The sequence below is a fragment of the Trachurus trachurus genome, assembly GCF_905171665.1.
Source record: "Trachurus trachurus genome assembly, chromosome: 18".
In the NCBI taxonomy this organism is placed as follows: Eukaryota; Metazoa; Chordata; class Actinopteri; order Carangiformes; family Carangidae; genus Trachurus; species Trachurus trachurus.
Window position 1 is genome coordinate 12,501,450 of NC_139909.1, and position 17,742 is coordinate 12,519,191.

The 17,742-nt window shown below is 42.9% G+C and overlaps 1 protein-coding gene across 1 annotated transcript in view; it reads right to left on the reverse strand.

The window, feature by feature from the left end:
• Window positions 1-17,223, reverse strand: part of pde5ab (phosphodiesterase 5A, cGMP-specific, b) — a gene marked incomplete at its 5' end in the record, with an annotated part of 37,975 nt that extends 20,752 nt beyond the window's left edge. The window contains 8 exons of the mRNA XM_083992672.1: window positions 3,550-3,617; window positions 6,581-6,718; window positions 6,808-6,897; window positions 7,163-7,234; window positions 7,927-8,016; window positions 12,011-12,184; window positions 13,384-13,918; window positions 17,126-17,223. Coding sequence (XP_083848798.1) covers window positions 3,550-3,617; window positions 6,581-6,718; window positions 6,808-6,897; window positions 7,163-7,234; window positions 7,927-8,016; window positions 12,011-12,184; window positions 13,384-13,918; window positions 17,126-17,223 — 1,265 coding nt within the window. The remainder of the gene's footprint in view (window positions 1-3,549; window positions 3,618-6,580; window positions 6,719-6,807; window positions 6,898-7,162; window positions 7,235-7,926; window positions 8,017-12,010; window positions 12,185-13,383; window positions 13,919-17,125) is intronic.
• Window positions 17,224-17,742: the final 519 nt, after the last annotated feature.

Below are 17,742 nucleotides of genomic sequence, written 5' to 3' on the forward strand. Positions count from 1 at the left end.
GCTGCTGCTGCTGCTGCTGCTGCTGCATCGCATCACGGGGAGAAACAAAATCCAGCACATAGTCAGAGCCCGCGTTTAAAAGCCAGTTATTAGATCTAAACACAGGGAGAGAGAACGAGCCACGAGATGCAGAGATAAGATAAGACATCTGGCCTGTCTCATCCCTCCGACTGCTGACATCTTCACAACCGCCTGTTTGCACGCACACACACACACACACACACACACACACATATATATATATATATATATAATGGATGGAAAGAAATAGACCTCAGTGTGTGTCTGTTTTTGTGTCTGTGTGAGTCTCATCGCAGCTGTAAACATTATAGAGATCAAAGATGCGATTAGTGACTAAGTCTTCATCAGCTGTGTATATAGCTGGTTGCCATGGTGATGATGACAGCTGCATTAAAAAACAGTGAGAGTTGGTCCTTTAAAAAAAAAGAGAAAGAAATCAGTAATTTTGCCAAACTTTAAAGTTTAAGAACAAAAGTTTTCTGTGTTTTCACATTGATTTGATGTGATATCACATAATAAACTCCCTCTCTCTCTCTGTCTCTTTCTCTGATGTTTTTTCAGCTCCTTGAAAATCTGTGTCAAGCCTCCTTTCCCCTGCAACAGGAGCTGACAGGTCCATCTGCTCAGCTAATAAAAAGAGGGTCACAAACTGTGCTCTCTATCAGGTTTCATTGACTTCATGTCTGTCTGAGCCGTGTAACGCCGTCTGGAGCGGGTTTCAGTGTGAACACACATACAGAACCGGTCAAAAGCTGACAAACAGTCCTACAGCGTGTGACCTCATCGGTGTTTAACACACCGGACAGGACGGATCAGCATCAACTCTGAGCTTCCAGATTCTTTAAAGGGAAGTTTTCCAGGGCTTTTGAAGGCTCCTCAGTCAGTCAGATCGTCCTCTGGACTGTGTTTAAAGAGAAAACGCCGGCTTTGATTCATATTTCATTATTACTGTCAAAGAAAATCCCATCAGAAGCAGAAACTGTGCTCATCCGTCTGTCAGCACCTGTTTTTTATTGACTTTATTTTATTTTCCTCCCATTGTGTTATTGGCTCCGAACCCCAAATCTGGCATCGACCTTCAAAAGTAGCTCACATGTAAAAGATAAAGAAAAGTTACGTCAACAGGTGGAGATGCTGCCATATTTGGAGGTGGATTCATACACAACTGGTGCAGTTGCAGTGAGTGTGAGAAGATACTAACAGCATCTTTGGGGCTTTTGTGAAAATCGTGTAACAATAAGTAATAGTGAGCTATTTTTTCACACTAGCTCACAGAGTAAGAAAATTAAAGGTGACCTAGTGTTGTTTCATTTTTTCCTGCATTATTTAACAGTTTTTCAACATGTTTTTTTAAAGGGGAACTATTCAAGTCTGGTCGCTTTTTTTTGCTGTTTTGCTAACCCTCCTCTTGGCCATGTGCATTTGTTTTCAATGCAGCCAGCAAGAAAGCAATCCATGGAGCGGGGGATAACTTTATATATCAAATACTTGTAACAGTGTGTATATTTGTGTAGTTTTATCTGATATAAACAAGAGATTATGGGTTACGGGGGCGCTTTTGTGTCGCGGTGCTCTGATCTTGCAAAGTTGGTTTTCAGCCAAGAGACGCTAGGTGGAAGGCAGAGAGCCTCCATTCTCCCTGGAACAAGTTATTTAACCATCAAATTACTCCTAAACTCTTTAATTAATTAATTATTTACATTCAATAAAGGTTAAACAAATCTTGCATAGTTCCTCTTTAACATGTTTTTGATGTGAAACAGCATCAGTGTTTTAGGATGTTAGTGTACGCACTATTGACTCAAGGTGGTGAAGATGTAACCACAGATCTATGAACAATTCAATCACCTTGAGATAATAGATTAGAATCTACTTATATTTTACTGTTTTGCAAGTAAAAGTTGCACCAGTAATAAAGTTGTGTTTTGAAATGTGTGCAGTTGTAAATCTTCCTGGTGAAGTGAGAATGTACACAGAAGCACAATAACAATCTTTTCTTACATAACTGTGGATGAGTCAGAGTCCTCAAACACAACGATCGGGGCTGCTAAGCCTTTGTTTAAAGATTTGAAGTTTTGTCGTCACTCTGTAAAGTTCTGTAACTTGTAACCAATTGTTCTCCACAAACACACACACACACACAGTGAGTTTTAGATTGGATTTGAGCTGCTGCTGTGGGAAGTGCCAGGCCACCCCAGAGAAAGGAGGCGGATTCTCTCTGATTGCATCTTAAATCAGATTAGTGCTTCTTCACTCCTCCGGGCTGCAGCAGGAGTTGATGTCAGGAAACTCTGCAGCTGTTGCCTCCGTCAGTCCTCTCCTGTCACCCTGACCCGCTCCACTCAGCCTCCGCCTTGTAAACCCCAAAATCTCTGCTTTTTTTTACTCCGTTGTGCCATTTTATATCTCCACGTCTCCTCTGCTTCTCTGTGTCATCCTGTGCTTCTCTTTTTATGAGATTGTTCGTGTCTCTGCCTTTGAAACGCGATCGTTTCTCGAGGAATAAATAGGAAGGAGCTACAGCTACCAGCGTTTTCCATTCTCAGATTGAGTTTGATGACACTTGATGGCCAAAAAACGTTGCATTAAGTCCATTTTTTGCAGATCTTTTCTTCTCAAAAATGACTAAATAAGCTCCAGAAGAAGTTAGAAATGGAAGGAGACATCATGTAACCCAGTTCAAAATGGCAGCATGAACAGAAAGCTCCCAAAACATACTTGGTAAAATTCACCAATTTCCAACAATTTTTTAAAAATAAGCACAAAAAGCAACAGAAAGGAAAAGGGGATGAGGACACCTGCAAATTAAATATATAACTTTTTTTCGAAAAAAAAAATATATATAGCTATATAACAAATATGTTGTATTGTATAAATAGAGTACAGATACTCAGGCTGCTGATAATGGAAACTCATTGTGGAGCCCATAAAACTACATTTCATCACACATGGGTAATATGAACATGAACATCTGCATGTTAACCTTAAAAAAAACGTCTTTGATTCCTCTCAGACAGTATCAGGCTCCACTGATAAACAGGTTGTGATTGAGGAGCCGTCAACATCAGGATCAAGGAGCTCCAGCCGGGACTAATGAGAACAAGACCCAGCAGTGTGTGGGAACTTGGCAGGTGGAGGGAGGTGGATCATCTGAAGAAGATCCCAAAGAACAGAAAAACCAGCTCAGCAAATCTACCAGAGCTGGAACCGAGCAGCTCTGACTCGTCTTTTCTCTTTAACCCTTGAACACCAACTGGACCGTCCAAGGTCCAATGGGCCTCAGCTTTGATTAATAGCAACAGGACCCACGGGCCAGTGGGTGTTAAGGGGTTAAACACTGTCTTTTCACTCTCTGTTCCTTATGATAATTCATCTTTGTGCAAACGTCATCTCAGAGGAAAAAGAAGGGCAGTTTGCAAACCCAAGGAAACATCAGCACCAATAACCGGTGGAGATATCTGGAGTAAGACTTTTTAATCTAATACCAGTTCATCTGAAACAGAGTGGGGGAGGTGGGAGGGGCCTTACCTTTTGGGAGCGTCTAGGACTTCACCCAGCTCCTCGTATTCCATGTGAAAGACACTGGAGAAGGAGTTCTGCAAAAAACAAGAAAAAAGAAAGAGAAAGAGTGGGTTTGACTGTGAGGTGTGTGGATGGAGGTGACATTAGCTTAGCAACCGTTCTTAGAAACCAGAACACGTACAGGAGTTTAGTTCTGTCTACATTGATTGAACTCAGACAAACAGGTTTGGTTGAGGTTCATCTCGTGTTGTGTTCAGGTTCCTCGTTCACTCCAATTAAGCCTAACCCAGTTGGGCATTGAGAGACTGTGCACACTGCTGCAAACCCCCGCCGCCCATGCAGCATGAGGAGAGGAAGGTTGATCTATTACCTATCCAGCCTTCGCCAGGAGGAGTGTTTATTTCCAAATTCCAGTGCTCTTTTCCTCTTTCCCCCCTTATAGGGACTTGTTTTCTCTACAATCTGCTCTCGCAAAAAAAAAAAAAAAAAAAAAAAAAAAACTCGCAAAGGATCCTTTTTCCATTTTTAAGAGGTGGGGACAGGATGTTAAAGATAGACAAGGCTTCTTCGTTTTGGAAACATTTCCTCCCCCTGCTCTCGCATGCACATACACACCAGTTTATTCTGTAGCATCAGTGATCTATCCAGGGGCAGGGAGGGTAATAAAGCTGCTCTAAACATATAAGGGAGGAGGTCATGACATTTATTGGGGTCTCTTGAAAGGGGGGGGCAAGGTTGAAGACTGGGTAATGCATATTCAAACAAACCTGTCGTCTTCTGTTCTCTGGAAGTGGGACAAAGGGACGGTGCTCTGGGTTTTCACATCCAGTTACACATCATCTCTAAGTTACAAAGACGTGGGGACGTATGGAGTTGCAGTTAACATCAGGCTATGCCCCTTTATGAAGAAAATTTTATAAAATGCCAATAGTTTATGATGCTGACTGTTTGTTTGACTGAAAAAAAGGTCGTTTTTGCCTTTAATTCAATAGGGACAGTGAGAGAGGGGATGACATAGCAGCTCAAAGAACCCAGGACTGGAGTATTTTTGTGTAGTACAATAAATCTTTAACTTTCTGGGTCTTTGAACTCATTCCTGCAGAACTGTATTATTATAGCATTGTACAATCATTTTAACAATGACTGCAATCTGGTACTTTCAGCCAACATTATGCATCTAATGTGTTACTGAGTTGGTCAGACTGAAACACATCAGCAACTCTGAGATTTACTCAAGTGAAATTTGGTCAAAATCCACGGAGGAAGAACCGTGAGTCAGTGATGGACCTCATGGTTCCCTGACTTTTCATCTAGTGCCACCGACAAGTCAAAGGTTTCTCTGAACATGGGTTGGTTTAAATTTGGTAAAAACACTCAGAGACGGAATCCCAATAACTTTGGTCCAATGAAATCTGATACAGACTGTCATGTTCCCCAAATGATGACTAGTAATAACTCTCATTTTATAGTCATACTTCAGATTGAAACCATTCCCATCTGTCTTAACTGTATGTGTAAGGAGTAAATGAAATCTTAAAGGATCAGGGATGATCTGATAAATAATGAACCATTAATAGTCGTACTAGTTCCTGAATTGACAACTACAGGTTAGATAATACTGAGTAACTAAAGAACAGACAGATATCAATTAATCATTAGGTAACAAATAGTTCATGATTATCTGCATAATGGCGTATTTAAAATATTCACATATAACAACACAATACTTGATTATTTTTGCCAGTGGAAATGCTCTGGTTCTTGTGGAAAAATCCAGATTGTTTAACAAGTATAGTAAGAAATGAACAGAACGTAAACTCAAACACTCGCACAGAGATACACACACACACACTGACTAATATGTTTCAGGAAATCTGCAGCCAATTCCAGATTTACTGTATTTCTGCTGGGAGTTAAACAACACAGAAGAGCAAAACACTCCCAGTGTCAGGCCACATGCCAGATCCTATCATCATCTCCCTCCCTCTCTCTTTCTCTCTCTACCACACTCACACACACAATAGAAATATATTTCCCTGCACACACGCCACAAAAATGTCAGCGCACTCAAAGATACAGAGGATACTGGGTAAGGACACACAACGCTGTTTTCAAACAGATGCCACACGCTGCAGTAAACTGAAGTGAGCCAACGCAGGCAAATGTCTTAAAAAACTCCTGTGTTATTGTTGCTGGGGGTCAGTGAAGACCGGCTCAGTCATTTACTAGACTTTTCTACAGGAAAGAGTGAAGTTATGTTCACGTCCACAGAGCCGTGGGTCCAGCCTGAGAAGCTACAGACATTTGACCCTGAAGGGGCCGCATGGTGGAAAAAGGCCTGTAAAAGTCTGAGAGTAAATGTTGAACCATAGACATACAGTATGAACACAAAGTAGATGGTATATAAAAATGGTCGTTGACTGCAGGTCTGGAAAATGAAGCAAATGCAGAAATGCTTTAAAGCTGCATTCTCTCTAATGGCCATCAGGGGGCGACACCACTGGTTGTATTAGAGTCTATAGAAGAAAATTATCCTTTATCTCAATTGATTTACTGCCTTGATAAACATTTTCCCAATGGGTTTATGATTTTAATCACTACTTTGAAGTTTCCACCGGTGGAATATGATGTTAATTGTTTCAAATTATAGTCCCATATAAAAGTTAATAGACGATAAAGCAGGGTAGGTTTTATCGGAGTGGTTGCCAAATGATTAACGCCCACTTATCAATCCTACACAGGGAGTCAGACCTTTGATTTTTGGTGTGTTTTCAGTTCAAGAAAGTTAGTTCAACATATTATTTACCTAAAAAGCAACCAATAGATTAAAAAAGCTAATGTCATTGTGTACCACAGCCTTGGTTTTCATTTCAGCCTCCATGTTAACAGGTTAGAGCCGACACATGGATGTCCAGTTTGAAATACAGCAGCTCATGAGCATAACGTGCTCTTTTCAAACACCAATAAAGACCTCACAGATGTTTAACACCTTTAAAGTGACATCTGTATACATGGGTGTGTGTGTTTGTGTACTGACCATTGAGTCCTCATCAACAATGAAGACGGTACAAGCCTGGGCCTGCATGAAGGACATAATGGTTCCCGCGATCTTCCTCAGTAAAACCTCCAGACACTGCTGTTCCTCAAAGATCAGACTGGCCAGGTCCAACAGCACCTGTGCGCACACACACATACACAAATAAGATGTGTGTGTGTATGTCTGTATGCATACACAAACCTTCAGGCACACACATCGACACTCACCTGATTGCGTCTGTTCTCCAGCTGCAACGTCTCATACAACTGAGCGTTGTGCAGGACGATGCCCGAAAAGGCCAAGTAGGACGAGAAGTCCTGCGAGGGAAGAGCAGAGCAACGTCTGAGAGGAAGGACAGACACGATACGAAACTGGACTACCGGGTGGAAAAAAGATAAATCAGCGAAAAAAAGGGGGGCAGAGGAGAGAAAGGAAGCGAAGGTGGAGAGATGATGGATGATAGGAGGAAGGATAGGTGGAGTCCAGTACTCAAGTATCTCAAGTATCTTGCTAACAAGTTTCTGGGTTTTTTAAACATTAACAGAACGTTGTCCAGAGTGAGTGAAACTGAACGTTACTCACCTTTTCATCCTGTTCAGTGAAGGCACCGTCCTCCCCACATTTCTTGTTGATGGCCTGAGCTACTCCGACCACCTGAGATGGATAAAACAGAAAAACAAAGACAGAGGTGATTTGATGGATCCATCTCTACTGCTGGATCTCCTGGCTTTTTGTCCATCAAACATCCGTCCATCCATCCATCCGTCCTTCTGTCCATCCATCCATCCATCCATCCGTCCGTCCGTCCGCCCATCCATCCATCCATCCGTCTATCCATCCATCAATCCATCCGTCCATCCATCCATCCTTCTGTCCATCCATCCATCCATCCATCCTTCTGTCCATCAATCCATCCATCCATCCATCCGTCCATCCTTCTGTCCATCCATCCATCCGTCCATCCATCCATCCATCCATCCATCAATCAATCAATCAATCAATCAATCAATCAATCAATCAATCAATCCATCCTTCCATCCTTCCATCCATCCATCCATCCATCCATCCATCCATCCATCGGCTAAATGACTTATTCATGTATGGTTGTGGGGGGGCTGCCCAATCCCAACTGCTCCCATCAACGAAACAAGCATTTCTCTGGAGAAGGCAGCCTGGTATCTACCATACCACTGAATTATAACATCAGCTGACATTATAGGGGCCCCAACACGTGTCTTGATTAATTAGGTATTGATGTTGTCAGGTCTTAAGGGCCCCTGTGTGATATCTGGTACAGATGATCTGGTATGGTAGGATTCACTCAGCTCTGAGAAGTCTTGTCTTACCTCGTCTCTGTGGTTCTTGATTGGCAGACAAAGGATACTCTGGGTTTTGTAACCTGTGATCAGGTCGACCTCGGCGTTGAACCTGGAGTCCTGGGGAAGCAGAGCATAAACACATTTCAGGGCCAGTAACCCAACCAACCAAATAGCAGTGGTAGACCAACAGTTGATATAGTTGCAGTATTCTTGTTGCAACACCAAATAATTCAAACTGAGGCCAAACATATGAACAAAATATTCAGAATTGAAACACAATGAGTCCTTTGATTCAGGTAATTACACACTGGTCCTTTAAGGCCTGATGGATGTAGAGATGTTTTGTTCAGTGTGCTGTTCGCCCACCCACCAGCTGACCTTTAAACACTCGTCATCTCTCTGTTGACCAGTAGACTCTTTCATAAACTCAAGGGGACAATGTCTCTATGTGTATAAAATCAAACACAACAAACATGTAAGCAGCATTACACTGAGTTTTGGTTTTTCAGAGGTCAGATCAGCTTGTAATGAATCTATCGTGGCAGGGTTCCTAGTATTCCAGGGTTCTCAACACACTGTAGAGTCCTGAGACACAAGCTCACGTTTTAGACAGACCTTTATCATTGCCCCTCCCCCCAACTCCACACTGACTGGGCTCCTCAAGGTCTCCAGATACTGCTGCAAACAAAGGTCTAACTTTAACTAACATGTCCCAGATTTACTTTACAGCGAGAACACAGGACGCATTAACAACCTCAAACTCTGAACTCATACACACACTGGTTCTGCATGAACTACGGAGAAGAAACCCTGAACTAAAAAACAAAGTAATACCATTGGAACACTGCATAAATCTTCGGGATATGGAAACAGGGGGAAAATAGAAAGATGATACCGTTATCATAGTATATACTGTCCCACAAGTCCAACATAAGGCCATAGAAGCTGGCCAAATTGCGTCAGTCCATGCAATCTAAATTGCCAGAACAAAAACAATCAGTACGGACGTCCACAGGAAAGACAGACTTTCCTGGACTCTGGCAAAGATTCAGTTCTCTGGGTGATACACAGATGAAGTGGAAGTCCAACAAGCCACAACTGTGACTGACATATACCACAACGCCCGGACTCGGCTAATTACCGCTTCTGGCCGTGGGTCAGAAGGGCTTATTTTGTACATTTCCTACCACTTTACCCAATGCCAAGCCGTATCAGGGACATACATTTACACAACGTATGTTCTCGAATTCTCGTGGACAGACCGAGTAGGCTACACCAGAAAACATGGGACAAGAAGCCAGAAAAAAATCAGTTTGGTTTGGCAACAAGTCCATAAACGTCAACTGTGAACGAAGTGAAGTTCATAAAAGTCCTGGGGACATTATAAGATATGACATGACACAAAGCAAAAGCACAAGTATCTTGGCTAGTTTCAATCCAATGCAACCGTCTCATTCCCATTCAGCACCTGCATCGTCCCAATAGCAAATAAACTTGTGTGACCCATTGGAATTGAAGTGTGGTCAACAGCATTGGTAGCTTGAGGCAACAGAAAGTGAAACTGTAGATTGTTCTGCACAAACAGACCGTAAAGTATTTTTATGAAAGGTTGTAGCTTCTGTTCTTCATCAAAAATCAGCGGCTTGTTCTTTTTTTCACTTAGGTCCTGGTTGTTCTCAGGGTCTAGTGTTAGCTAACGATCCTTAGCAACAGACCACTACAGGATGTCACCACAGCAGATCTCACTTTAGACCCAGACTAAATTTACACACAGTTATTTTCGGGACTCTAAAAAAAAAAACGTTTGGTGAGTTCAGGTGAAATCCGAACAAAGAGTTTATTTCTGATGCAGCACAGTGAAGGCGCTGGTAACAGCTGACTGAGTCCGGCCCACTGTGGGTTACACTGATGTAAACAGGCAGATGGGGGCGTGTCTGTCACTGCGCTGCTGAAATCAATGTAATCCTGAGCACACTAATGGGGAGTTAAAGATCCAATCAGAGAGCTGGGGAGTCCCTCAGATGACGCAGATTGACTTCCTGGGAGCAGTATCAGGTTCTGCAGCCGCACACACACACACACACACACACACACACACACACACACACACACACACGCATACATACACACTTGCACAAATAGCCTGCAGCATATTCACTCAGATAATTGTGCATTAACTGAATCAATTAGTAAACAGCATGACACACACACACATACTTAACCATGCATTAATATTGATTTAAACACGTGTTTTAATTTATGTGCATTTTTGTGTGCACAGAAAATACACACAATAACAGAGCTAAACACATACATACATACAAATAAAGCGAGACATCCATACACTCTATGTAGAAAAACACACACAAACACATTAATATTCATACGTTAATAGGCATTAATTACACACATGCACATGCAAAGACATACATATTCACTCACGCACTCAAGAAACACTTGAATCCTCAAGTGCACTCACAAGGTGCCAACACACAAACACACACATACAAATGAAGCTCTCAGAGCGGTGCCATCAAAAGCAGAAAGCTCCACAGCATGAACTCACACACGTATGATAAACCACACCGGTGCAGATGATGCTGCAGAAAACAAACTGTTTCCATTATAAACTTGAATCATTCTTTTTTTCTTTTACTATCTTCACGGGAGCAAACAAAGAGTCTATTTATGAACACAAGCTTGTAGCTGGAGTAAAATATATTTGATATGTGTGATGTGATCCCAAAGCTACAGACTGTCTACACCCATATCCAGCTGAAGGCCCATGCACACACTTGTAATATTTGTGAGAGAAATGTAGTGTCAATCCAGGACAGCAGTTTTTAATGACAAATCCAAGAAATTTACAACATACTGAATTTGGAAAGTCCAGTTTTTCTTACTGTGCACCTGCAACCTGGAACAATCTGCAAAACCATCTGAAACTTACCACACCTTTATCATTAGGACAATTTAAATCCATAACTGCATCTTATTTTACCTCCAACTGCTCCTGTTTTTAATTAGACTTCTCAATTTATCTTTGCCACTTTACTTTTTGGTATTTCGGATTTCGGACTATGCTTTGTATGCTTCAAACGTTTCGTGTTGTGTCTTGTCCTCAAATGTTTTGTGTACTGTTTTGTCTCGGCTACATTGCAAATGAGGTTGCTCCTCAATATATTTCCAAGTTTAAATAAAGGTTAGAATAATTTAAAGTCACATTTACCTGTCAGAATATTTAACCATATCAATACTCCGTAACATCAATATCTGAGGTCATGGCATCCACTACTATGAACTGTTAAATCACTGATATAACTTCACTGTAATTCCCATACAAATAATCATATAAACAAAAAGATCAATATTCATAAATGTAAATAAGTGATAAAACCGGGTGCCGACAGTTGAGATGTAACAGCTCTAAACACCGCAGAGATCAATGACAAAATACCTGGTGGTGTTAACAAACGGCTGGTTTATAAATAGCTCTCTAAAGGCCACCGGTCAGTTATTGATGCTGGGCGGCAGCACACATGTGTAAACACCTGGAAGTGTGTTTACAATACATCAAACACAGTGGAGATGAGACGAATTATGAGACTTCAAAAATGTGTTTTTCCATATTAGAAAAAAAAAATAAAAAAAAGTAAAGTGTATTTCATCTTCCTTTAAATTCTCATCTTGCCGAGTTTGATCATTGATTGAAGTGGGAGAGAGGTTTCATGTTGAAACCTGGTCGATACACTAGAAACGTCAGGGGTCAAAATGTCACCAGAGACCGCGGCGAGTGTGTGTGTGTGTGTGTGTGTGTGTGTGTGTGTGTGTGTGTGTGTGTGTGTGTGTGTGTGTGTGTGTGTGTGTGTGTGTGTGTGTGTGTGTGTGTGTGTGTGCGACCCACTTGCCCTCCTTTGAAGCCCCTCTCACCCCCTCCAGTCTGCTCTGTCAGCATGAGCCATCACATACACCTCAGAGCAAACACCAGTCTGATTCAACACACCGATCAGAGGCAGCAGCAGCAGCAGCAGCAGCAGCAGCAGCTGCACCTGCACAACGTTACTGGTAACACAAAGAAACAGAGACAGAGACCGACGTGAACAATCCAAACCTCATATGCGTTCTTGATGTTGAGCGCCTGGCCCGTCGCAGCCACGTGTCCCACAATGCCCTTGTTCCACTCCAGCCGGATGCAGCTACTGGACGATTCCTCCAATGTGGATCCTTCGGCCACGTCAAACAGCCGGCTGACCAAGAACTTCCTGTTGGAGCTGTCCTCACCCACCTGGGACCACACACACACACACAATGAATTGTTATACACTTAATTGTGCTTCTTATTGTGTAAAGTAAAGTTTCTGAGTTAAGACAATAGGTTGAAGAACGAATAAATCTGTTTCAAAGACTATGAGACTCACTATTATATACTACACTGAGTCATGGTTCCAGGTTTTGTTCCTGACATAAAAAAATAAAATAATACTAGGTAAATTAAAGCGTCACTAATCAATAATCTATATTAACACTTGATCAAGGCTCTATGTGTAATAAAAACCTGTTCAGAGAGAATTATGGCTTATTTCCAGCAGCTGCAGGTTTAGATCATTTAAGGATCCAATATAAGAAAAATCCTAAATGATATACATAATGATATACAAATATGCGCTAAAATATATCATATGCATGATCAATTGATAGATTTGATAGAATTACTATTATAAGGTGCAGCAAACACCAGCAGCAAACCCTTCAGGTCCCTGAGCTCTACACAGCCTCTTTATATTAGCTGGTAAATTAGCAGCTGTTTGCTAACACGCTAACACATAGCTTCATAATCATCAATAAAAAAAATCAATGAATTCTGCCTCGGAGGGAGAAAAAAAATCTGTTGGACATGATCTAATCCAGGCAAAACAACACAAGGTCCGCACACCAGAAGCAGCTGCAAGGTTAGGCTATTCTTTATTTTTTGCCTGACAAATCAATTTGATACAAAAACAGTGTTCTGTTACATTACCTGTACTTATCTTTAAAGAGCATTGTTTTTGTATCACATGGTTTGTCAGGTGACCTCCTATTTGGGTATACTCATATGTTTGTTCACCTGGTTCATGTCTAAAGAAGGGTTGTACCCGAAACGTCACACAAAAAGGTGATAATAAAGAACAACCTTGGAGCTGCTTCTGGTGTGGGGACCTTTTGTTTTGCCTGCCTTTTGTCTGACACCCAGTTTTTTAGATTTGGTGGATGTGCGTGCAGTTTCTATAGTTTTGCATGATCTAATCTAACCTACTTTTGTAACACTGGACTGAGTAAATACGTTCTTTTCTTCTAGTCCGGTCAGAAAGGTACCAAGACAGACCAAGTTATCCACACTAAACATCTGGAGCTTTTTACATCAGAAGCTTTCAGAGACTCCTTGCTCTGCTCTCTGAGTTACAACTTGCCCCCCCCCCCCCCCCCCTCCTCTCTCTGGACTCGTACCAGGAACAGTGAGTATCGGTCGGCAGCGATGAGCTCATTGATGTGGAGGAAGATCTTGTGGCAGAGCGCCGTCACGTCCAGATGACTCGACACGTCCTTCACCAGCTCCAGCAGCCTGGCACAGCGGTCACCGCCACGTCCACCGCCGTTACCGCCACTTCCACCACTACCACCACCGCTCCCGACGACGACACCGCCCTCGCCCATCACCGAGCCCCGGAGCGGAACAGTCTCTCGGTCCGTGTCGCTAAGAAACGTCAGCGAGCCCTCAGAGTCTTTGACCACGATGGGTCTGAGCGGGCGGTCGAACTCCGATGCTGAGATCTTGCGGGTCGGGGTGCCCGGCGCCGGGCTGTTGACCGAGGCCGGGGAGGGGCAGCGGCTGTCCAGGAGGCTGATGGAGGGTGGGAGGATGGTGGCGGTAGGACCAACGTCTGTCGAGGACTGGGAGGCCCGTTGTTGTGGAGGGTTTTCTTTGGAGGCAGATGGTTGGATGGTGTGGACACGCTCAGCGAACCAGGCATTAACCATCTCCCTGTCCGAAGGAGAAGAAACTGCATCAGATGCACTATAGAAGATACTTCATCTGCACTGATGTAGCGTAGGGTAAACTCTCTGATTCATCTCTAGAAGGCCTTACCATGGAAGACCCCTTAGATAAGAAGAGTTTCTAGATACAAAGAACGTCTATTCCTGGGAGAAAAGAACATTTACTACCAAGACAAGTACAAACATCCATCACGCTTTGATCATTTAAACTACAACCAGCAGTGACTGATTAAAGAAGCTAAATTTGGACGACACAGTGAAAAGGACATGGGCAACAAGAACAGCAGGTGAATCAGCTTCATGAAAACCAATCAACTGAATTATGAAATAATCGACAACATTTTCAGACATCAAAAAACTCACACTTGATCTCAATGGTCCCAACTCTAGTTGTGTGAAATATCCAAACAGGCAGCAACTGGTTCCAACAGAAAACAATCTGCATGAATTTATCCATGATGAACTCTCTCAACACCACCTGACCCTGAACCAAACGGTCCAATCAGTTGTGATACATTGATCCAACAATGTTAATGTGTGGCCTTTAAAGTGGTACCGATATTTCCTCAACCACAAGGTGCAAAGGCCACAATGGTAAGATTTTAGCTTCATTCCCAAGTAAGTTGCTTTAAAGACGTCATCAATCAAATACAATCATTACAGAAGGAGTGAACACATTGTCAAAGTCTGAAGTGACTCTTCATATTACTAGAAGGGCAATACAATCTTAAGTTTCCGGATTTCCCAAATCTATAACAATGACAATATTTCATTAATGATTCATACGATATTTGTTTCAAACAGAATCGATCCAAACTTTGAAAACATTAACCGACACTAGCCACTGACCACTGACCAACAAGTCTTTGAAGATAGGAAGAATTTGTTGCATATGACTTGAGGAATTTATGGCAGTGACATATTTTCGCTCTAAGTTTATAGCCGAAGATAAAACAGGGTCAGGGTGGTAGCGGTAGGTGGTAAGACAACTGGCTTGAATATCTGGGAGAACTTTCCCTCACCCTTAAAACCCCTTAAACTCCTTTGTCACGGTCACATGACGTCTTCAAGTGTTTGTTTTTGTAGTGTTCGTCTTAGCCACAAGAGGCTGAAGTGCAGCACTACAACAGTTTACATCAGACTGAAAGTGAGGTCAAAGGAAGTCACAGAGGATCGATGGGTCCAACAAGACCTTCTCTTCGCATGTGCAAGATCTTCATGTTGCTCAAAACAGAGGAACATGCAGCACCAGGAAAAGGTGACCTGCTTCTCAAGGGCTTTGACAGGTGGAAAACAATTTAACAGCATCCTGTGGCCATAATAAACCAAACATCCCTTCACTTTGACCATTTTTATTTGCTAAGATTAAAACTAAAAAAGTGAGAAGTTATCAGGAATTTAGGAATGGGTCCCTTGTTGCAGAGATGTTGGTTCACATGATGTTCCACAGAAACATCAGATAACATCTCAGTGCTACAGTGAACATGGCCTGTGATTGTTGAGATAATTGACCTAGAAATATCATTTTTGCAGATAAAATGTGAGAGAGCAGAGATAATGAAAGGGATGGTCTCTGGGATGAACCTTTGTGTGGATAATTTACCAGCACAAATCTACTGTGGGAGTGTGTTTGTTTGTGTCAGACAGGGTGTGTGTCTGTGTGTGTGTGGGAGCAGTAAATTGGATACGATTACAGAGAAGCTCTCTGATCAGTCAACAAACTGTCTCAACAACCTCGAGCTCCGGCTCCACTTTTTTTTTTTTTCAAACCTTCACCGAGGGGGTCACGTGACTTCCTTTCTGTCAAAGGGCTCTGTTCAACCTGAGTGCAACCCAAACCTGGGAGAGGACGGTAAAAGGCACGGGCCATGAAATTAACCGTGGTATCTTAGGCCCCGAGCCAGGCAAATAAAAACCTGGGAGAGCCACAGAGAAGGGCTGTTATCTGAACGCACCGTGGGTCGGAGCCAGTCGGGTTCAGTCCTTCCTCACTCACTCACTCACTCACTCACTCACTCACTCACTCTCCATCTCCCACAATCGAGCAGCCGGCCTCCCTACAGAGCCGACCCTAATGTATCCAGGGGAGAGAGAGAGAGGGAAGGGGGGGAGGTGGGGAGGGGGGTGTGGCTAAATCAATACCTCTCTAAGAAATGCCTCTCAACCAGAATAGCAGAATGGCTGATGTGTGCAAACCTCTCGCTCGCCGCCCGAGCGCGAGCCCGAGCCCGAGCCCATCAACTTCTCCTTTAGTCATGCGGTCAAAAAACACAAAAACCCAAACATCTCCTCAGTGACAACGCTTTTTATGGAGCCTGGTTTCAAGATGGAGAGTTTGTATCTGTTCCGTCATTGTGCCTGGATCCAAAGATGAAGATGGTTCTTTAAGTGGATAAATGGGTCTGAGGAGGTTTTTCACTAAAACAAACAGAACTTGAGGGACCTGATGAAATGCTGCCAAGGGTTGATGAAATGCCCAGATATGGCTTCTGGGGAAGAAAAAAAACCCCCACTGCAACTGCTTTAGAGAGACTTATTTGCAATTTATGTTTGCTTAACAAATTAACTGGCTAATTAGCTTCAGAAATGCGTTCAGGGGAGAAGGAGGTGGAGGTTGCAACAGAGCAAAGTAGTTGGATTTATGGCGGCAGCCTGTATAATTATCACCGAGGACCTATTCGACTGAACGCTGGGTATTAAACAGCAGTAAAAGTTAATGTTTAAAAGGCCCGGTGCAACGCTCAGAGCTGTTACTGAGGCGTTATGAAGGGAACGGCTGGAATGATACAAGTGAAACTAGTGCCAGATGACATATGGTGTGAATCTGCAGGTAGCTCCACCAGGCAGGATGAGGAAGAGGAGGAGGAGGAGGAGGAGGAGGTTGTGGTTACAATTAGGAGAAGATGTGTGCAGGGTTTCACTCACTTCCTGTCTTTAATAGAGAGGTAAGGTGATACCTGTATTAAAAAAGAAAAAAAAAAACCTCAGTGTAAACCAAAACACAGGAAATGGAGGCAAACTGAGTTTATTTACTTGAGAAATCCCACTGGAAACTAGACACTCACGCGCACGAGACTGCACATAAACACAGTAATTGAGGTTTAATGTTTCGTGTCCACACCGGAGAAACATGCAGACCCCCCCTACCCCCTACCTCTACCCCCCCCCCTCCTCCTCCTCCTCCACCTTTTACCTTGACGCCTTCCTGATAAAGTAGGAGTGGGTGAACTCCAAGTGGTCGTCCAGCCACGCTTCCATCCTCTCGCTTTCCGGGGAGCAGCACTCCTCCATGGCGCAAAAAAAAAGAAAAAAAAGAGGCGACAACAGAAGCTCCTACTGTGCAGCAGCTCCGGTTACCGGCTCCATGAAGACACCGAGGACCCGGTACCGACCGACGCGTACGGAGACAGAGAGAGAGGGAGAGAGAGTGCAGCTCGCGGATCGTAAAGCGGGACTGTGCTCTGCTCTTCCTACTTGGTGAAGCAACTGTTGGACGATTAGAGAGAGAGAGAGAGAGAGAGAGAGAGAGAGAGAGAGAGAGAGAGAGTTACACCCTCTCTCTCATTCGCCTATGATAAAGAGCCACAAATATACACACAACACACGCGCGCGCGCATTATGTAGGTGAGATGATAATAAAAGCAAAAAGAAAAACACATGCTGTAGTTGATATATGAAGATGAGCACTGATGAATTAAAGGCAACAATGATGAAACATTTGTGCAAGAAAATTAATTTAAAACAATTTCATCATTTTTGACTCTTATCAGTGTTACAGTAGGCTACTGGTCACGTGACTTTTCAAAGTGC